The sequence below is a fragment of the Perca fluviatilis genome, chromosome 2, assembly GCF_010015445.1.
Source record: "Perca fluviatilis chromosome 2, GENO_Pfluv_1.0, whole genome shotgun sequence".
Lineage (NCBI taxonomy): Eukaryota > Metazoa > Chordata > Actinopteri > Perciformes > Percidae > Perca > Perca fluviatilis.
In genome coordinates this window covers 21187315-21204887 of record NC_053113.1, presented here as the reverse complement: position 1 = coordinate 21204887, position 17573 = coordinate 21187315, and the positions used below count along the sequence as shown (strand labels likewise).

Here is a 17573-nt window from a genome sequence, read left to right as displayed (position 1 = left end):
CCGGGAGTCATTTTCACAAGTTTTCATTTTGTATGTCATAAAGTAGCACCGTCCCATGTGGCCGGGTTAGCTCAGTTGGTAGAGCAGGCGCACATATATAGAGGTTTACTCCTCAACGCAGCGGCCGCAGGTTCGACTCCGACCTGCGGCCCTTTGCTGCATGTCATTCCCCCTCTCTCTCCCCTTTCATGTCTTCATCTGTCCTGTGGAAATAAAGGCCTAAAAATGCCCCAAAAAATAATATTTATAAAGTAGCACAGCCCCCAATGATGTGTAGTGCAAAATTCCAGTTGAGTACACTGCTCTGAAAAGGTTCTAATCAAAGGCTTTGTGTTGAATGCATAGCCACAACAACCACTGCATTTCATTCCAAATGTTAACACGTCAACTAAATAATATATAATGCTAAAAAAGAAGTACAAAACAGTATTTAGTGACTAAAAAAATAAAATTCACTAAATTGTTTGAATTCTGTTCAAAAAGTTGCTTTTTTGTTCAACGCTTGTTGAAGTTAATCCAAATAATTAGCATTTTTCAAACTAAAACGGATGGAAAAAGTAACTAAAAGTAGAGCTAGGCGATATGGAGAAAATCTAATATCACGATATTTTTGACCAAATACATCAGTGTCGATATTGCTGTGAAATTGTGGGGTTGACTATAGGTGCTTTCACAAAATATTAACAAAATGAGAGTTTTGATACATAATCAGCAATAATGTGGATACAATGAGTAAGTGGGTAAGTTCAGAAAGGTACATCACTTTACTGTAATGCAGCCTTTAAAACCAGGGAAAGACAACACTTGTGTCATATTACAATATTACGATATCCAAAATTTAAGACGATATCTAGTCACATATATCGATGTCGATATAATATCGATATATTGCCCAGCCCTAACTAAAAGTAAAAGGTAGTAGATGTAGCCATTACTTGTTGTTAGAAATAGGAGGTCCTCACATCTTTACAACAGCATTGCCAAAACTCTTCTTACATTCAGACAGTCTTGCTACACTTCTGCTTCTAGAATACTGCAGGCTATCTTCAGAGCCCTGGACTCGGGAGCTGGGGTCACATGCTGTCTGTAACCGCTCAGGGTAACCAGAAGCAACACAGAGAGGCACAAACAAAAACAAAAGCACACATGCAGGCACGGCAGCAAACGCTGAACTATCTGCAAAAAGACACACCCTGATTAAATTAGATTAGATTAGATTAAACTTTATTGTCATTGTGCAGAGTACAAGTACAAAGACAACAAAATGCAGTTTGCGTCCAACCATAAGTGCAAAAAAAAGCAGAGAAGTGCAATGTGATATACAAAGTATAGACAGGTGGTGCATAGGCAGGACAGGAAATATATTGCAGTGTTATAAGAGCAGAATAAATATGGCTATGTAATATGAACAATGTATGAACAACCTGTACAGATATGTGCAATGTAGTAGCAGTGACATTATAATAGTAGTATGAATAATATAGTTATATGCAGTGTATTAGCAGAATATATTATAAGAAAAATGGTGTAGAGTAGAGTAAATACGGATATTCTGTATGAACCATATAGACAGATATGTACAGTATAGTACAGCTATGTAGAGTGTGGTAACACTATAAGAGTAGTAATAATAAGTGTATGTGCAGGATGAATAGTATGAAGAGCAGTAGAATCTGGCTATGTATAGGTGTAATTACAGTATGTACATTGGGGGGGGGCTTAGTAGGTTAATTGTCATGTGATACACACATGACAATTAACCTGTGTGTGTATACATATTGTCATGTGATACACACATACATTGAATCTTTGTGACAGAGTTGTCAAGAGATCCACAAGGGAGCATAGAAAGTACAGGGAATGACACCGGCTGCTGGATTTATGTCTTTACTAATACCAGGGAAATTCCCCTCTCTGCTGCTTAGTCACGTGCCTCACTACCTATTTGGAGCATCTGTTACACACACACACACACACACACACACACACACACACACACACACACACACACACACACACACACACACACACACACTTCAGAGATCCTCCTGTGTCCGAAATAGCTGAGGCTTATGTTGGCTTGATTTACACTTGGAAAAATGTAAACCAGACAGACAAATAGATAGACCAACAGAGAGATGGACAGAAGCAGGTGGTAGGCAGAGAGAAGGAGGTAGAGGATGGGGGGGTTAGGAAGATTAAGGAAGATATTCTGCTGCTGCATGCACCTGATGCCCCTGGATGGAAAGGAGAGAGACGTGGGGACAGAAAGAGAAATCAAGGTCCACTTAAAACGTGACACACAGCAAACGCCCATATTTACTGTCTGCCAGAAAACAGAAATACTTTACACACTCTCTCTTTGTTTGCACTCGAGTGTACTTATCAGTAAGATTGCCACCCACACTTTATGAGCTCCAATTCACACATCAAAACGCATAAAGTCCCAGTTTGTTGTCCCTCACAGAGTGACGCAAAAAAAAAACCCCCCCCCCTTTTTTTTTTTCGGCTTTTTTGTCTTTTTATAAGAAAAAATTCAGATAGCAGGAAGTGGGGCCCATTTTTTTTTCTGTGTTTTTTTTTCTTGGCCGTTTATTTCCTTTAAAAGGAGGAGGGGAAGGAGGGGGGGGGGGGTTTGATCTTGGCATGGTTTTGTGTTTGTTTGATTAATGGGGATTAGTGTGCCTTCCCGTAGGCTACTCCTCTATCATTGATTCAAGGAAGTGACCTAGAATTTCCATTCTTCAGTTACTCATTAGCGCTGTTTCTTGTGTCGTCATACATGTGTATTTTTTTGCCATGTTTTCCTGACCATCCCAGCCTCCCCCAAGCTGTCTGTGGGCAAGTCCTGGCTTGTTGTGAGGTTAAAGTTAGAGTTTTAGTGGCTGCTGGTAATTAACTCCTATTTGTTGGCAGGAGTGACTTTGTTCTCTTTCCCTTAACCCTGTGGACTCATTCTCTTGGGGTCAGTAAGACGTTTAGCATTGAGGTAAACAAGCCGACTGTTTCCAATTCTCCAGCACGGATATATGCTTTTAAGTCTGCAGTGGCCACCACACTGCCCCTCTTTGTGACTGCTGCCCCACACTGCTGTGTACTGTTACCTTGAGGATCCAGTAAAAACCAAACAAGAGATTAATTAGACAACGTAATAAGGAGAATCTAGGAGACAAACTGAGCTTTTGTCTCCAGAGAGGTAATTGGGCCACTTGTTGGTATCAACAGTGTGACGTCCAAAGGCTAAATGCGTCCCCCAGCAGAGTGGTTAGAAACCGAGCCAGGCACAACAACAGGCATACTCCACAAGAGGACTTTGTTGTGGATCGCCGATGGGCTATACTCTCAGATTTTCTGTTCCCGCTCCAGTTTCTGAGAATCAGACAAAGTGGCAATTCTCTGGCAGAACAAGTAATCTCATTGAGAGTAAAGTGAAAATGAATCAATGAACAGAAGGAAAGTGGCGTTGCTGTGACTGGGAAGGTGATTATTTGTGTCAAAAAGTTCTTTTTTTAGGCTAAGCAAAAATGTGTTAATGTTGTTTTTTTATAAAGGTGCTTGTGTCTGTATGTGTAGGCCCACAGAGAGGGAGCGCACAGAAAGGCTGATCAAGATGCGCCTCAGAGAGATCATGATGCAGAAAGACCTGGAGAACGTCACCTGTAAGGAGGTAAGAGTCTTCTAGATGAATGCGGTGACATTTACAGTTAGGTGTGGCATAAACATCTTGGTTTTGCAAATGCAGTTTTACTTGTTAAGATACCCAATTGCCAATTTTTTACCATCGTACCAGATCCGAACAGAGCTGGAGATGCAGATGGTGTGTAACCTGAGGGAGTTCAAGGAGTTCATAGACAACGAGATGATAGTCATCCTGGGACAGATGGACAGCCCCACTGAAATCTTTGAACACGTCTATCTGGTGAGAACCTATGAGCCACGTGGTCTTAGCCACTGAGTTTGGTTTAGACAAGACAATGCTCTGGTTTGTCAAATCCTGCTGTTTGACCACAGTGATCAGAAATACAGTGTTAGCAGATCTACACCCATTTTACATGATTTATCCCATGGTTCGTGTTCAGTAAGAGAACAGTCGATTGAGTAACGTACAGTTGTGTTTGAAAATTTAAAATGAACAATGTACAGGAACCGTGCTCAAAATCTCCCTCCTCGCTTGTTTTGCTATCTGTTGTAAGGTTTGACTCATTCTCAGTCAGTGTTGAACGTATGTTTGTGTACATCTTGATATTGACTGGACTTGTGATGTCTCCAGGGCTCTGAGTGGAATGCCTCTAACCTGGAGGAGCTGCAGAACAGCGGGTAAGATCAGTCAGTAACTGACCCTACAAACCACAGTTTTAATAAATGGAGAGACTATGCTTAATGTACTCTTATTAAATGTTTTCTAATTGAAGTTCATTGAAATGAGATAATCTGTTTACCGCTGCAAAGATTCATTGGATTTGATCTACCTGTAGTCATTGGGTTGTGCTAACTTAATTGATGTTTGACAGAATAATCACAATCCGCTCGCTTGCTTTATGGTAAGCTTTCACAACCCCCGTCTTCATCAGCGTCATTTTAGGGTGCCTTTTTCCTCCGAGGTCTGTTTCACCAGTTAATCAAATCCACAGTCAAATATACATTTTAAAAGCACCATCAGCAACCAGTGGATTATTTATTTTTTATTTTTTTCTTCCAGTTGTTTCGAGACAGCTGATACTTGCATTGAACTCCAAAATAGTTTGCAGCAATATCTGACCTGTGTGGGACAGTTTTTTTATTGACAATTTTATTGACATTAAATGGACATCAAGTCAACCTCTTTCTGTCTCTTTTGTAGAGTGCACTACATCCTGAACGTGACCAGGGAGATAGACAACTTCTTCCCGGGGATGTTTGAGTACCACAACATCAGAGTGTACGATGAAGAGGCCACCAACTTGCTGGAGTACTGGAACGAGACCTACAAGTTCATCACCAAAGCCAAGTAGGCTCTCGCCACTCCCACCCCACGCACACACACACACACACACACACACACACACACACACACACACACACACACACACACACACACACACACACACACACACACACAAGCTTATTAAGCTCTCCTTAGTTTCTCAATCTTGTAATCCAACAAATGTCCTTCTCTTCTGTCTTTGCGTCTCTTAGGAAAGCTGGTGCCAAGTGTCTGGTTCACTGTAAAATGGGTGTGAGTCGTTCCGCCTCCACAGTGATCGCCTACGCCATGAAGGAGTACGGCTGGGACTTGGACACTGCCTTTGACTATGTTAAAGAGAGACGGGCGGTCACCAAACCAAACCCTGCCTTCATGAAACAGCTGGAGGAGTATCAGGGAATTCTGCTGGCCAGGTGTGCTCTCATGGTGACGCATCTTTAGAACATGCATGTTCTTTAGGTAGCATTCTGGTGCTAACAAACTATTGTTTTTCTACCGTTTTCCACAGCAAACAAAGGCATAATAAGCTATGGCGCTCCCACTCTGACAGTGACCTATCTGATCGCCCAGAGTGGATGTGTAAACCTCAGTCTCATTCTCTGGGCCGCTCCAACTCTCATAACAACAACACTTCCTCCCCCTCCTTACATCACTTCCTGGGCGCGGCCGTGCTGCAAGCGCTTGGTGCTGAACCCGAAGACTCTGCCGAATCAAACGCCACACACACCTCTGACTCCCACACAGACTCCAGCAGTTTGCGTGACTCCCCAGGTCAGGAGGAGGTCAGCTCAGACTGTGGCTACCCTCCCCTGCTTCCCCTCCCCAGACCCCGAGCAGCCACTGTAGTCCCAGAGGAAGGACTGGACAATTCATCGAGTGTGGCTGTCACTGTGCCTGTCGCTCTACCCCACCCTCCACCATCACTCCACATCGTACCCCCCACTCCTGAACTGCAGCGTGCTCACCGGTGTCCTCCCACACATCTGTCCATTTCAGTGCCCAAACACAAACCTGTGGAACTGTCCCTCACTTTGCCTGAGCGAAGCAGCTCAGAAGAAATCTCTCCTCTCACTCCGGGATCCACCGACTCAGACGTAACAGACCAATCATTATCTGATTCAACGAGTGACAAACACAGCCCCCTCAGCCCTGCTAACGTCACTCCCCTCCCCCTGGTTCTTCCCCTTGCCGCCAGTGATGACAACAACAACCCCAGCGAGTTACAGATAGGCAGCGCCTTGGACGGCCGCAGCGAGGCCGATGGGTCGTCCATCCACAGCGCAGACAGCATCGACTTCTTCAGCGCCAGGGAGAAGTTTCTGGGCCTTGCCCAAGATGGCAGTTCCCGGACACTTTCTGAGCAGCCACAACAAAGTACAACTCTGTCCCTCGAGGAAAACGGAGAAACTGAGGCTAAGGATGAAGAGGAGCAGGGAAATGGGACTAGTCAGGTACAGGATCCTTCAGCTTCATTCCTGTTAACATTTTGCCTTTGCTAGTATAACTCACTTTATGCAGAAAGCCTCATAACTTGAAGCAAGATCTTTTGCTGTGCGCTTCTTGCATCTGACTGTATGGGTTTGCTAAACAGCATCTGTCTGCGTATTACAGTTTACAATGCAAAAGTTGCTCCACTCTGCTTATACAGCTGTCACAGCAGCATCACATTTGATATTCATATTCTGGACTGCATATTAAATTCAAGAGGGCCACAACCATGCAGCTGCAAAAAAAGTGAAATACGAGGGACATGTTTTCTTTTGAATTGTGGTATTTCTTTAGCCAAACTTTACTGTTGCCTGTCACCACTAGAGTTACAGCTCTACTAACCCACTCGTCTGTGACATGAGCAGCACGTAGCTGGTTTGTGTGGCGTATGTATAGCAGTTCTTGTTCTGAAATTATAACTGGAACTGACTGCGCCCGAAATGTGTCGATAAGGACTTCAAGGTAGAAAATAAAATGAGCCTCTGCATTACTCACAGTGACACCCGCTGGAAGATTAGAGAATAGGCCAGATAATATAGGTCCATTTGTCACTTGCTGTATGTTTGTCTCCTCTAATTTTCTTACTTTCTGCACTGTACAAACAATGCTGTTTTATGTCTAGTTTAAAACGTTATAAAATGACTTAAAATAAATGTCACAAATGTGCACACAATACAGAAGCAACACAAGACTATGACTAATATTATCTGGATCCATCTCTCTCTTTTTTTTTTTTTTTTTTTTTTTTTTTTTTTTTTCTCTCTCTCTCTCTCTCTCTCTCTCTCTTATCGTCTCTCAGGTGTCTCCACAGTCTGAGGACAGCCCTGACCGACCTCATCACCCTTATCATGACAACGGAGTATCAGTCCGCCATATCGTTACAGAGATTGAAGCCATATGCCACCCTGCCTCCTGCCTCCCTACCCCCCCCTCATCCTCCTCTTCCTCTTCCTCGCTCCCTCCATCCTCCCACAGTCCTCAGCTAATCCGATCAGAACATCCGATGGAGGCAGAGGCTTCTGAAGTCCCGCACGGCTCTCTAACTCCACCTTCCCACCCGCAGTCTCCCTCCATGCTGCCGTGCGATTGGCCGGCAGGCTCGGTGCGGCGAGCCACAAAGCAGCTGGAGCAGAAGCTGAGGCAGGACATGGAGAAGCGATCTCCGGTGCACTCCCCCAGCGCTGAACACCCTCCTGTCAGACTGTCCCTGTGTCCCATGAGCACTGAACATCCTCCCCTTCGCTTCCCTCAGGACTGCACAGAACAAAGGATCACTCGGGGAGAGATCACGGCTGGATCGGCTGAGTCTAAAGATAGAGAAAAGCATATAGGGTCACAAACAGAGCTCAACTCCTCAGGCCCGGACCACCTCCCAGACCCTTCATGTTCCCCCACATCAAATATCAGCCAAGTCTCTGGTGCTATTCCTATCACTGTGCCCACATCCATAGATAGCCATACGCTGACATTACCACTGGCCTCTACTAGTCCGTTAGAGGACTCATCTCTAGATACCTCAGCCCAGTCCCAAAGACAGAGCCAGCTCCACAGCCAAAGCCAGCAACATCTGACCCCGCCCCGGGGCTGTTCAAACCAAATGACTCTGGATGGGGTGACAGCGCAGGAGTCGGACACAGATGTGAGGCTGGAATCCTGTCCCCAGGGCGAGCGAGGGGGCTGCGGTCCCGGCTGTGACGCCGAGAGCAGGCTGGCTCACGGCAGCCAGGAGCTGGAGAGGATTCAGCGGACACTAAGAGAGCTGCAGGCTTTCCTCCATGAGGGCGCCTGCCTGGAGACGGCCGACAGCGAAGATCACGAACTGGGGCAGCCTCAGAGCCTGAGAGACCCAGTTATGGACACAGAGCCAGGACCTTGTAAAGGGGGAAGTTCTGAACAAACCCCTCCAGGCCTGGGAGTAGGGCAGCGGCTCCGAGAGAGACAAGAGGGGAAGAGTTTTCTGGAGCCGATAGTGTGGCACAGAGCCATGGAGCTCGAGGCTCGTATCCGCCAGGCGGGCCTCACCCCTCCTTCTCTCATGAAGAGGTCGGCCTCCTTAGCTAAACTGGACTGTCTGGAGCTCTCCGCCAATGACCTCAGCGACTTAGATCTGAGGCCACACACCAGGACGACGACGTCACACTCCCAGGACTCTTTCTCTCTGTCGACATCTCACCCCGACGACACCTGGAAAAAGCAGAAGGTGTTGGCTCGAAACGGCCGCGTTGAAAAGACAGGAATGTCCCGTGGCGGCAGGGATCTCGACGAGTCCTCGTCGTCACCGTCCCTTTGCTTCTCCTCTGCCCCTCGTCGTTTCCCAAAAGAGGACCCAGGCGAGAGGGAGGAGCCAGAAGGCAGCGGGAGCGGCGCGGTCGCCACAACGCGTCAGCAGGGGAGGGGACACTCCTCAAGACGGTCTCACAAAGGCTCTGCTGAGAAAAAGCAGCGAGCTGTCACTGTGCTATACAATACCATGTAACCTCAGTGCAATGGACTGGAACGGACACGACTGGAGCTGTGCAGATTGTGCGAGAGCGGCTGCATGATGTGTATGAATGCGTAGCAGGTAAACCGGGGAGCTTGTGTGGCCTCCGATGTATGTTTAGTATGTAAGAATTAAATGACGAACATATGTTTGCATGTAAGCCACTGGATGTGTTGTTTCAACTGGAGTTCAGGTTTATATGTACAGTAATGGAATATGAATGTCCAAATGAAGACTGATCCAGTGAATACTGTATGCACTCCATTATGTCTGTTTCCCTTTTTTTAAGAAGCATTTGTTTTCAGTGTTTGACTCTCTCTGCCTGATCACAGTTCCTAAAACTACGAGAGGGGCTTTTTCTCCAAAAATGCACTTTACTGTTTTGATGATTTTCTTTTATTTGAAATCTGTTTCTTACCCCTGGGAGGATTTTTTTGCACTGATATCAGTCGTCTCTGTATGCGTGTTTTTGTTTTCAAAGTGGACAGACATGTCTTTAGATTTTTAATTGAACCAGGATAAAGCTGATATGTTTTTTTTTAATTAAAAGCTTTAGCAGTGAATACATGTGATGAGTTTGTTTTGATTGCTGGGACTGTGTACATTGTTTTGTGTTCAGGTGTGCTTCACCTCACACACAAGCACCCATTTGAAGAGAAGAATCGAGGGTACTGAGCTACAGATGCTGACATTTTTACCAAATGTATCATCAACGTTACTGCCGCCTGCTGGCCAGGCAGAGAACTACAGTTTTAAACCTGTCTTGCAGCACGAGAGAAGGTGTGAAAGAAGGTGTATGTGTGTAGTTACAGGAGTAACATTCTTGGAAGTAAAGACGTAAAATTACTGGAAGCTCAAATAACCAACCAAATTTGATCACTTAGGTGGCCGGGTTGACTCAGCGGTAGAGCAGGCGCACATATACTGAGAGGTTTATGCCTCGACGAAGAGATCCAGGGTTCGAATCTGACCTGTGACGATTTCCTGTGTCTCTTCCCCCTCTCTCTCCCCTTTTGCACCTAGCTGTCCTGTCAAAAATGAAAGGCGGAAAAGCCCAAAAAATTATCTTTAAAAAACAAATTAAAAATGTAATCACTTTGAATGGCTGAAAATCAAGCTTATGACATTATTGATAGATATTCTGCCTCTCATACTTAACTTGCAAGTCTCAGTTTCTTTCAACAAGTCAAGCCCTTCTCCTTGGGGAAATGATCTGCATCGGTGCTTAGCACAGCTTATTTCAGGCTGACATTTTACCTACTGTTTCATGTGGGTAATTAAATACTGAGATATAGGCCACCAGGCCCCCGGCTGAGACTCTCACTCACACACACACACACACACACACACACAAATCAGATAGCAGCGCTGACATTAAAGGACATGACCAGACTGAAAAAGAAAATGTGTTTGAGTGTACAAACGTTAACACCAAAGGCTCTTTGGTCTATATGAATCAAGAGGAAAGCTAAGATTCCTTGATGATTTCACCAATTGATCTTACTTAGGATTTTTTTGTCCCAAATTGAACTGTCAGCAGGGAAATAATTAAAATAGCGAGGAACAAAATCTGTGGAGCGAAAGAGAGGGTGTCACAGTGAGATTGGCATCCTTCCTCTTAGCATAATGATGCGCTCAGCTTCTCTGATGTCTCTCTCTTACAGACACACACCTTGTTTTGTCTGTGGCTCTTTACAAATTCACTTCACACACGCCTGCAGCCCCGTGCTTCCACCGTCCTGATGTTATTCATAATGGTGAGCTGAGTCAGGGCAGTGGAGAAGTTGGGGCTGCATACTGCTGATTCTTTTAGAAAATTGTTGTATTCTCTATCTTCCCATTCTCTCCAACCCACAACTAAAGTACAGAAAGCAGCCCGGGTGCTCTGAGTGGTGTTTCTTAGAGGGTACAGAGTCTCTAAGCTGTCCTTTTCCTCCCTGTCAAGCCTAAAATAACTAACCCCTTGAATCAGGCTGAGGCGCTGTGAATCCATGTCACAGGGAGAAAGATGGAGGTGGAAGCTGCTAAAAACAGATCAACTCTCTGGTGCCGAGTGACGCTGCAGCTTTCCTTGTGTCGTGAGAAATTAATTGCCTTTGTCACCCCGTCCTTCACTCCAGAGGACCGAAAAACTTCCAGTGGAAAGCTGTAGCTAAAACTCAGTGTGGGGTTCAAGGGATTTGAAGCATGCTGTGACTTTAAAAATGGATAAAAAAAAAGAATCCACCCGTGCAGTGCTGTTCCAAAAGATGTTTATTCATTTGAATCATGATCTGAACTCATGTCTCAGCATACACCATGAAAACATTTTGCTGCATCTCTTATCTGCAACAATTTTCAAAAGGTAAAAAAAAAAGAATATTTTTCTTATTAACCAGGCAAGCTTAACAATGGATTGGAGAGGAGGCAGAGGTGGTTCTCCTCAGTTTGTGCTGATATAGGAGTGTGAAAGTTGTACATCTCTTTCTAAGTAATAATAAAAAAGATAAGGAGAAAATCAAGCTGTCCCTGTCCATCCTTGTCCCCTCACAACAAAACATGTTCCTCAGTGTTTGGCTGCTAGCCTTGAGCCCTGCAATATCAAGTTACTTAGAATGATGAGAGCAATACTGAACAATCTTTCCAATCCAATAACAAAATGCCCCACATTTGTTTTTATTTTATTTTAGATTTGCTTTTGTTTTTAGTGTGTTGTGTAGCCAGCTTGCTTTTGGGGTGCAGTAAAAACCTCAAATTGCTGTCAATAGCCTCGACAGTGATTCTTGCGGGGCACGTTTTCCCTCAGAGAGCGCGCTCAGATATTGCAGGTCTCCAGGCTAGACTCAAGTCGGAATAAATGAACCACACATGGGTGCAGACTATGCTGAAATATTGTACACACACTGTACTGTGACTACACACTTACAGAAATCATCCGCTCAGGTGATAGGATGCAAATATACAGAAAATCTCTTTCGGGTAACATTTCTATTTGACAATCTACTTGCAAACCACTATCATGTCCCTTTTTTTGTTCACACACACACACACACACACACACACACACATACACAGTCACACATTATTTAGTAGTACACCAAGTGTTTGTTCTCGTAGTCTTATCATATCTTTGCTCTTTGTCTAACATCAGGCTGAAACTAATAGTGGCCTGAGTTTAGTTTGTGCTCAAACTCTTCATCTACATCCATTAACAGTCATATATGTGATCCGCCCACAAGCTAAATACAGTACATCTGGATTTTGTGCAAATCAAAAGAAAATTTACCAAATGTTTTCATTAAAAACTGAGGAAGTCAGATGGTTTCACGACATTCAGCTCAACTTGACCAAGAGGATTACGGTATTCTCCCACACCACTGGTCCTGGTTCGTCACTGCTCAGTCCACACAAGTTTTATTTTTATTTTTTTTAAATCACAGCCACAGACTAAAACCAACCCAACTCAGTGACAAAAGGACCCAGTGTGTGTGTGTTAGTGCTGGAGTAAAGAGTTGGCCTAACACAATATGTTTTCAGGACAGAAGGTGATCTGTTGACCCCTGTGCAGAGAGCTGGTTTTGAAACACACACACACACACACACACACACACACACACACACACACACACACACACACACACACACACAAACACCTGCAAATAGACAAAAATCACTCATCCATGGAGGCATGCCACTAAACTTGTTGTATTGGATGTGTTGTTGGTTGTAAACTGGCACTGGTCAAGAAAGTATGTGGCACCAGAAAGAGGAAACTTACAGTAGGTCCCTCTCTGGCTGTCAGAGGCTGGACAGCCACATCCCCGTATGGCTTCATGGGAAAGGTCTGGCAAAGGAGACGGGAGAGAAACGCGGAGGCCATTTCATTGTATGAGACCACTAAGATGATTTTGGCATTTATTTCCAGCCACTTACAGTGTGCTTTAAGTTTTAAAGTAGCCTTTACTGCCCTTTTCTCCCATGTGTCATTAGTCCAGACCCCTCCCCTCAGACCCCTGCTGCTCCACTCAGCTCTCATTTCTCCATGAGTGACAGCCGGATGATGCGCTGTAGCTCCGCCTCCTCCTGCCGCTGCCGGAGTTCTGCCTCTTCCTGCTCCCGAGCTGAGATCTCCATGGCGATGCGCAGCTGCTCGTCGTAGCTGCAGGTGGTTGGCTGCTTCTTGGAGGGGGTGGAGCAGAGGCTGGAAGGGGCACGGGGCTTGTGCTGGGGGGTCCTGGGGTGAGAAATGTGAGGGAGGTAGATTTAGAGTTTAGCGGAGTGCCATTGCAACCAAAATAAACACTGGCTTGGCCACGTCATCCTCCCCAGCTAAGCCCTCTCGTCAAAAATCGTCACATCCGGTTGGGAACAACCTAGATGGCGACGCCGGTATGTCAAACTCGAGGCTTCAAAACAGAAAAATGTCAATGGGTGACATCACAGATGCAACCCCATTATTTTTATGTCTATGGCTTGAACACAATTCAACCAACAGTTGTTTGAACCCTGCTATAACACGATAGCCTAGAAATCTAGACGCACCCTAGCGGTAGCAAATTTATTTTTCAGCCAGGGGGGTCTAGGCACTCTCCGTTGGCTTTCGAGCTGGAAAAACCAAACTCTGGTCAGGCCAATCACATCGTGTATAGAGTAGGTGGGCGGGCTTATGGCTGCTGCTGCTGGGAACAGCGGTCTTCTGGAAGACTTGGAGTTAAGCTTTTCTTTGAGAAAAGAACAAAGAACAGCACTGAAATCATTCTTAAAAAATGAAGATTTGTTCAGAGTTTTGCTGCCCGGATAAGGCAAACGTTTAATCTATCAACTAACTCTTCCTTCTTCGTTGCTCTGCCTGGTTGTAGCGCTATCCTATTGCGTGCAGAGGGAATTTGAAAGACAACCATTTATCCCGCCCCTCGGATTGAGCCCTGTCAATGGTGAGTTCCCAGACCCAACATCTGGATGTGGGTCTGGCTTGTCAGGCTACCAACACGACATTATAGAGAATACAAATGCAGCAATAATGTATTTGTAATTCATTATAGGCTACAATGGAGACGTGACCCTAAAAAACCCTACAACAGCTATTTGTTCAATGTTGTATTTATGCTACTTTTGTTCTTCCACATCTGAAAAGTCAATAAAATTCATTTAAAAATAAAGTTGGACCCAAAATAGCCAGAAATCTCTACAACACATGAAGAATAATTTATTGCAAGCTGTAATAAGTTAAAAATAAAACGTCATATTCCATCAAAACAGCCAAGATAGCATTACCTTTTTACCCCTTACAGTAGCCTACATGACTGAAAGGACACCACAAAAAACATAAACTATTTTAGTTTAGGTTTAGGTTTCTTTTTGGTCTACAACTATGTTTTCAACCCCCAGTTTCCTCTAACATTATAACATTGGTTAAAGTAAACACTGCAGTAGCAAGATTGTGTCAAATGAGGGAAAGAGAAAAGGTCTGTCTGTGTATCCATCCACTCGTCTGCAAATAGAGAAGGCACAGAGAGAAAACACAATCTAAAGATAACGCGCTAAAGTCAACAGCAGTACTGTCGACTGTGAAAGCAGGAAACGCCATCTTCCAGTCTCCTCTCTCTCTTTCTCACTCACACACACACACACACACACACACACACACACACACACACACACACACACACACACACACAGCAGACGGGAGATGAGAGGAGAATAGCAGGATGGATAAGAGAATAGAGTAGTGGAGGACAACACAGGAATCCCGGATGTGAGTCAGGGATGGAGGGAAAGATCTGCAGGATGGAAATAAAACACAACGTAAGAGTGCAGACAATGCAGACAACAGTAAATAACAGAAGTGAGAGGAAGTCGGAGACAATATGGGTGAAGGAACAGCAGGAAATATCGCCGTAGTCCAGACAGAGGATTCCAGCTCTTTGGAAGATAAAAGTCCCATTCATTTTTAACAACTGATACTTTATCCAACTTTATATGCAGCTCCTGGTTGAGTCTTGATAATAGAGGGGATTTTGGAGGGAGGATAGGAAAATGTGGAATGAGTGTATACAGTGATTTACAGAACAGAGAGTGAGGTAAGAGCAAGACTGAGGCAGAGAGAAAAGGTTGAAAAAAACGTGAATGGGTTTAAAAGTAAAAGAGACTGAACGTCTGACCTCTCCACACGACTTGGGTCACAGGGCAGAGGGTGTGTTCCTGGCTTGCTATTGGTCAGCGCCTCCCAGATGGTCACCTAGACACAAAGAGGAGGCCGCAAAGGGAGTCAGAAAGCGAGAACAGGAAAAGGGTAGCCCACAGATAAAGAGATGGTGCTGCATCTAAAACAACAGCATCCTCCCTGCAGGCTTTTTTCCTGTTAGGCTAGTACCTCTCACACACAGCACAGAGACAGACAGCTGGCTCAAATATGAATTATGAACTGACTCAACGTAAACTAGATCGATCCTGGCCCTGGTTCTTTAGCACACACACCCCATGATACAGGTAATATTGATAAGCACCTTTTAAAGATGTAGATTCACATTCTGCTGCCACACTATTAATCATTCAACAACAATGTCTCATTGTTACTGTACTTAGTAATACTATCAGTGCCGGAATTGGTCTGGTACTCATACCGGCACTTCAGATTTTTGTCCACATTAGTATCTAACTTCTACTTACTATATAAATATATATATATATATATACATATATTGAATTGTGCTCCCCACACGTTCTCCTAACACATTTTACCTAGAAACCAACTTAAATTTCTATACTGGAATACTACCCCTGTATTTAAGTGATTTTGTGATGAATTGGTTAAACACTTACTTATTTAAGAAACCATGTAAGCATAATATTAACTACAATATGAAACCTATTAAAGATATTGTAAGACAGTGCCTCAAGATTGAGTAAAAAAATGCAGGAACCAGCTTCTAAAAACGTATGGTATGCTGTTGAAAATGATCAATACACTCTAGATGCTTTACATGCAATGTCAGCAGTATGGTCCTTTTACCACCTGTCCTGCTTTCAAAGTTGAAAAATGGCACCTTTTTCATCACAGTTTGAAGCTCAGGGCAGCAGGCTGCTGCGGATGATTGTACAAACTACAGCACAAATCCACAGCTGCAACCTTGCTTCTGCCTCCTCTACATTCCCCTCCTGTATCCAAGCTAAGAAAACACTTAGGATGTTCTCTGACCTATCTCACTGAGTCTATTTTTACTTGTCTCTCTGTACCTCTGGAAGAAGGCCAAGGACTATCAGGACCAGGATCTCTGGGATTTGAAAACAGCACCTATCCAGAGGCAGTGTTAAATATAATGGGTCTGGGCTCCACACATCACAGGCAATTTATTCGGCTTATTGATCTTGCTTCAGTATTGATTGGTTTTATTTTGAAAGTGGTCGCTTTGTTCCTACTTCAGTGTGTCTATTTGTCATGTCTTGATTTATTGGTGAAATTACTGCTGTAATTTGTACTGGGGATTTCAATAGGGTTTGTAACCTGACTCCGCCAGATAGATTGCTTTGCATTTTCTCGGTATATCCATCTGGGAACTTTCTGTTGAAAACTTTTGGGAAGGGGCGAAAATACTGTTTAGCTGACTGGATCAAACAATCTGTCTATCACCACCTATGTTGGTGATAGATGGGCCAAATCAACCAATCAGATCAATGAAGCCGAAGCGTATGAAAATACAACCACAAGCCCCTGCTATGCAGGCAAAGCATAGCTCGTTAGCTCAGCAAGCAAGCAACATGTCGGTAAAGGATATTTTCCCGTTTGTATAACGAGAATTTACGAATAAAAGGCACCCTTTCAGGTTCCCGGTCCATATTCCAAAAGAAGGATCCAAGAGAAAAAAGCATTAACGAGCAGCTAACAGAATTAGGGCTACCGCTGTCTGAAAATACTGGTTAGCTGATTGGATAAACCATCTGTCTATCACCACCTAAACCCGCCTCAAAACCAACGCTGATTGGCCCGGTCGTTTGGCGAACGGCTCCAAATTTTCTCTATCTCAAGATGCCAGACTGATCTGCGAGAGGAAAACTGGAGCTCGCGAGATCAGGACGGTCTCACGAGGCTAGGAATATTGGGCACCTCAGCTGATATGGCAATATGGCTTTGTGAACCTTGAAAATGTGATGTAAAACTTGAACTTGACTAGAAGCATATATTTATTTACAAGTACAGGAGCCAAATTTAACACAATCAAAAGGTGTGTTAAATGACTAGATTATTTGCTATTATTTACAATATGCTAAGCCCCTCCCTTAAACAGTGATTGTCCAATTATAGCTTAGCAATCATAACTAAGCATGGCAGGTCTGTCAGGCTTTGGATTTCTCAAATCTCAAAGCTCAGATTTCATGTTAAAACACTGTGCATGTGGCTGTACTAAGAGAGTGACTCAGCATTTAAAGAGTTTGAAGGATGTTTTTTGTCACATGTCGTCACATGACGATTTGGGAGCATTGACATTGGGAGGTGTCTGAGCCCGCCCACCATTTTGGGATCCTACGCTGTCGGTTGCCAGGGGCAACAGCGTAAGTGCGACACAGAGACGGAGCAGGAAAGACGGCTCGAGGAATTAGCATCACGCCGAATGGGTTGGGTTTAGGAAAAGAAGAAAGTGATGGTTGACTTTAGGAAACGTG

General features: G+C 44.3%; 2 protein-coding genes across 6 annotated transcripts in view; one reads left to right on the top strand and one right to left on the bottom strand.

The window, feature by feature from the left end:
* ssh2a (slingshot protein phosphatase 2a) overlaps positions 1–9500 on the top strand; it is a 32020-nt gene extending 22520 nt beyond the window's left edge. For 4 of the 5 annotated variants that reach the window (XM_039823874.1, XM_039823868.1, XM_039823899.1 and 1 more), the window contains 7 exons: positions 3574–3667; positions 3791–3919; positions 4271–4317; positions 4841–4987; positions 5176–5376; positions 5472–6414; positions 7251–9500. In XM_039823874.1, the coding sequence (XP_039679808.1) occupies positions 3574–3667; positions 3791–3919; positions 4271–4317; positions 4841–4987; positions 5176–5376; positions 5472–6414; positions 7251–8927 (3238 nt within the window). In that variant the 3' untranslated portion in view covers positions 8928–9500. The remainder of the gene's footprint in view (positions 1–3573; positions 3668–3790; positions 3920–4270; positions 4318–4840; positions 4988–5175; positions 5377–5471; positions 6415–7250) is intronic. The other variant, XM_039823883.1, reaches the window with a different exon arrangement.
* A 1668-nt stretch (positions 9501–11168) lies between these two features.
* ankrd13b (ankyrin repeat domain 13B) overlaps positions 11169–17573 on the bottom strand; it is a 41617-nt gene continuing 35212 nt past the window's right edge. The window contains exons 14-15 of the mRNA XM_039823909.1: positions 15074–15150; positions 11169–13146 (exon numbers count right to left, since the gene is read on the bottom strand). Coding sequence (XP_039679843.1) covers positions 12945–13146; positions 15074–15150 — 279 coding nt within the window. The 3' untranslated portion in view covers positions 11169–12944. The remainder of the gene's footprint in view (positions 13147–15073; positions 15151–17573) is intronic.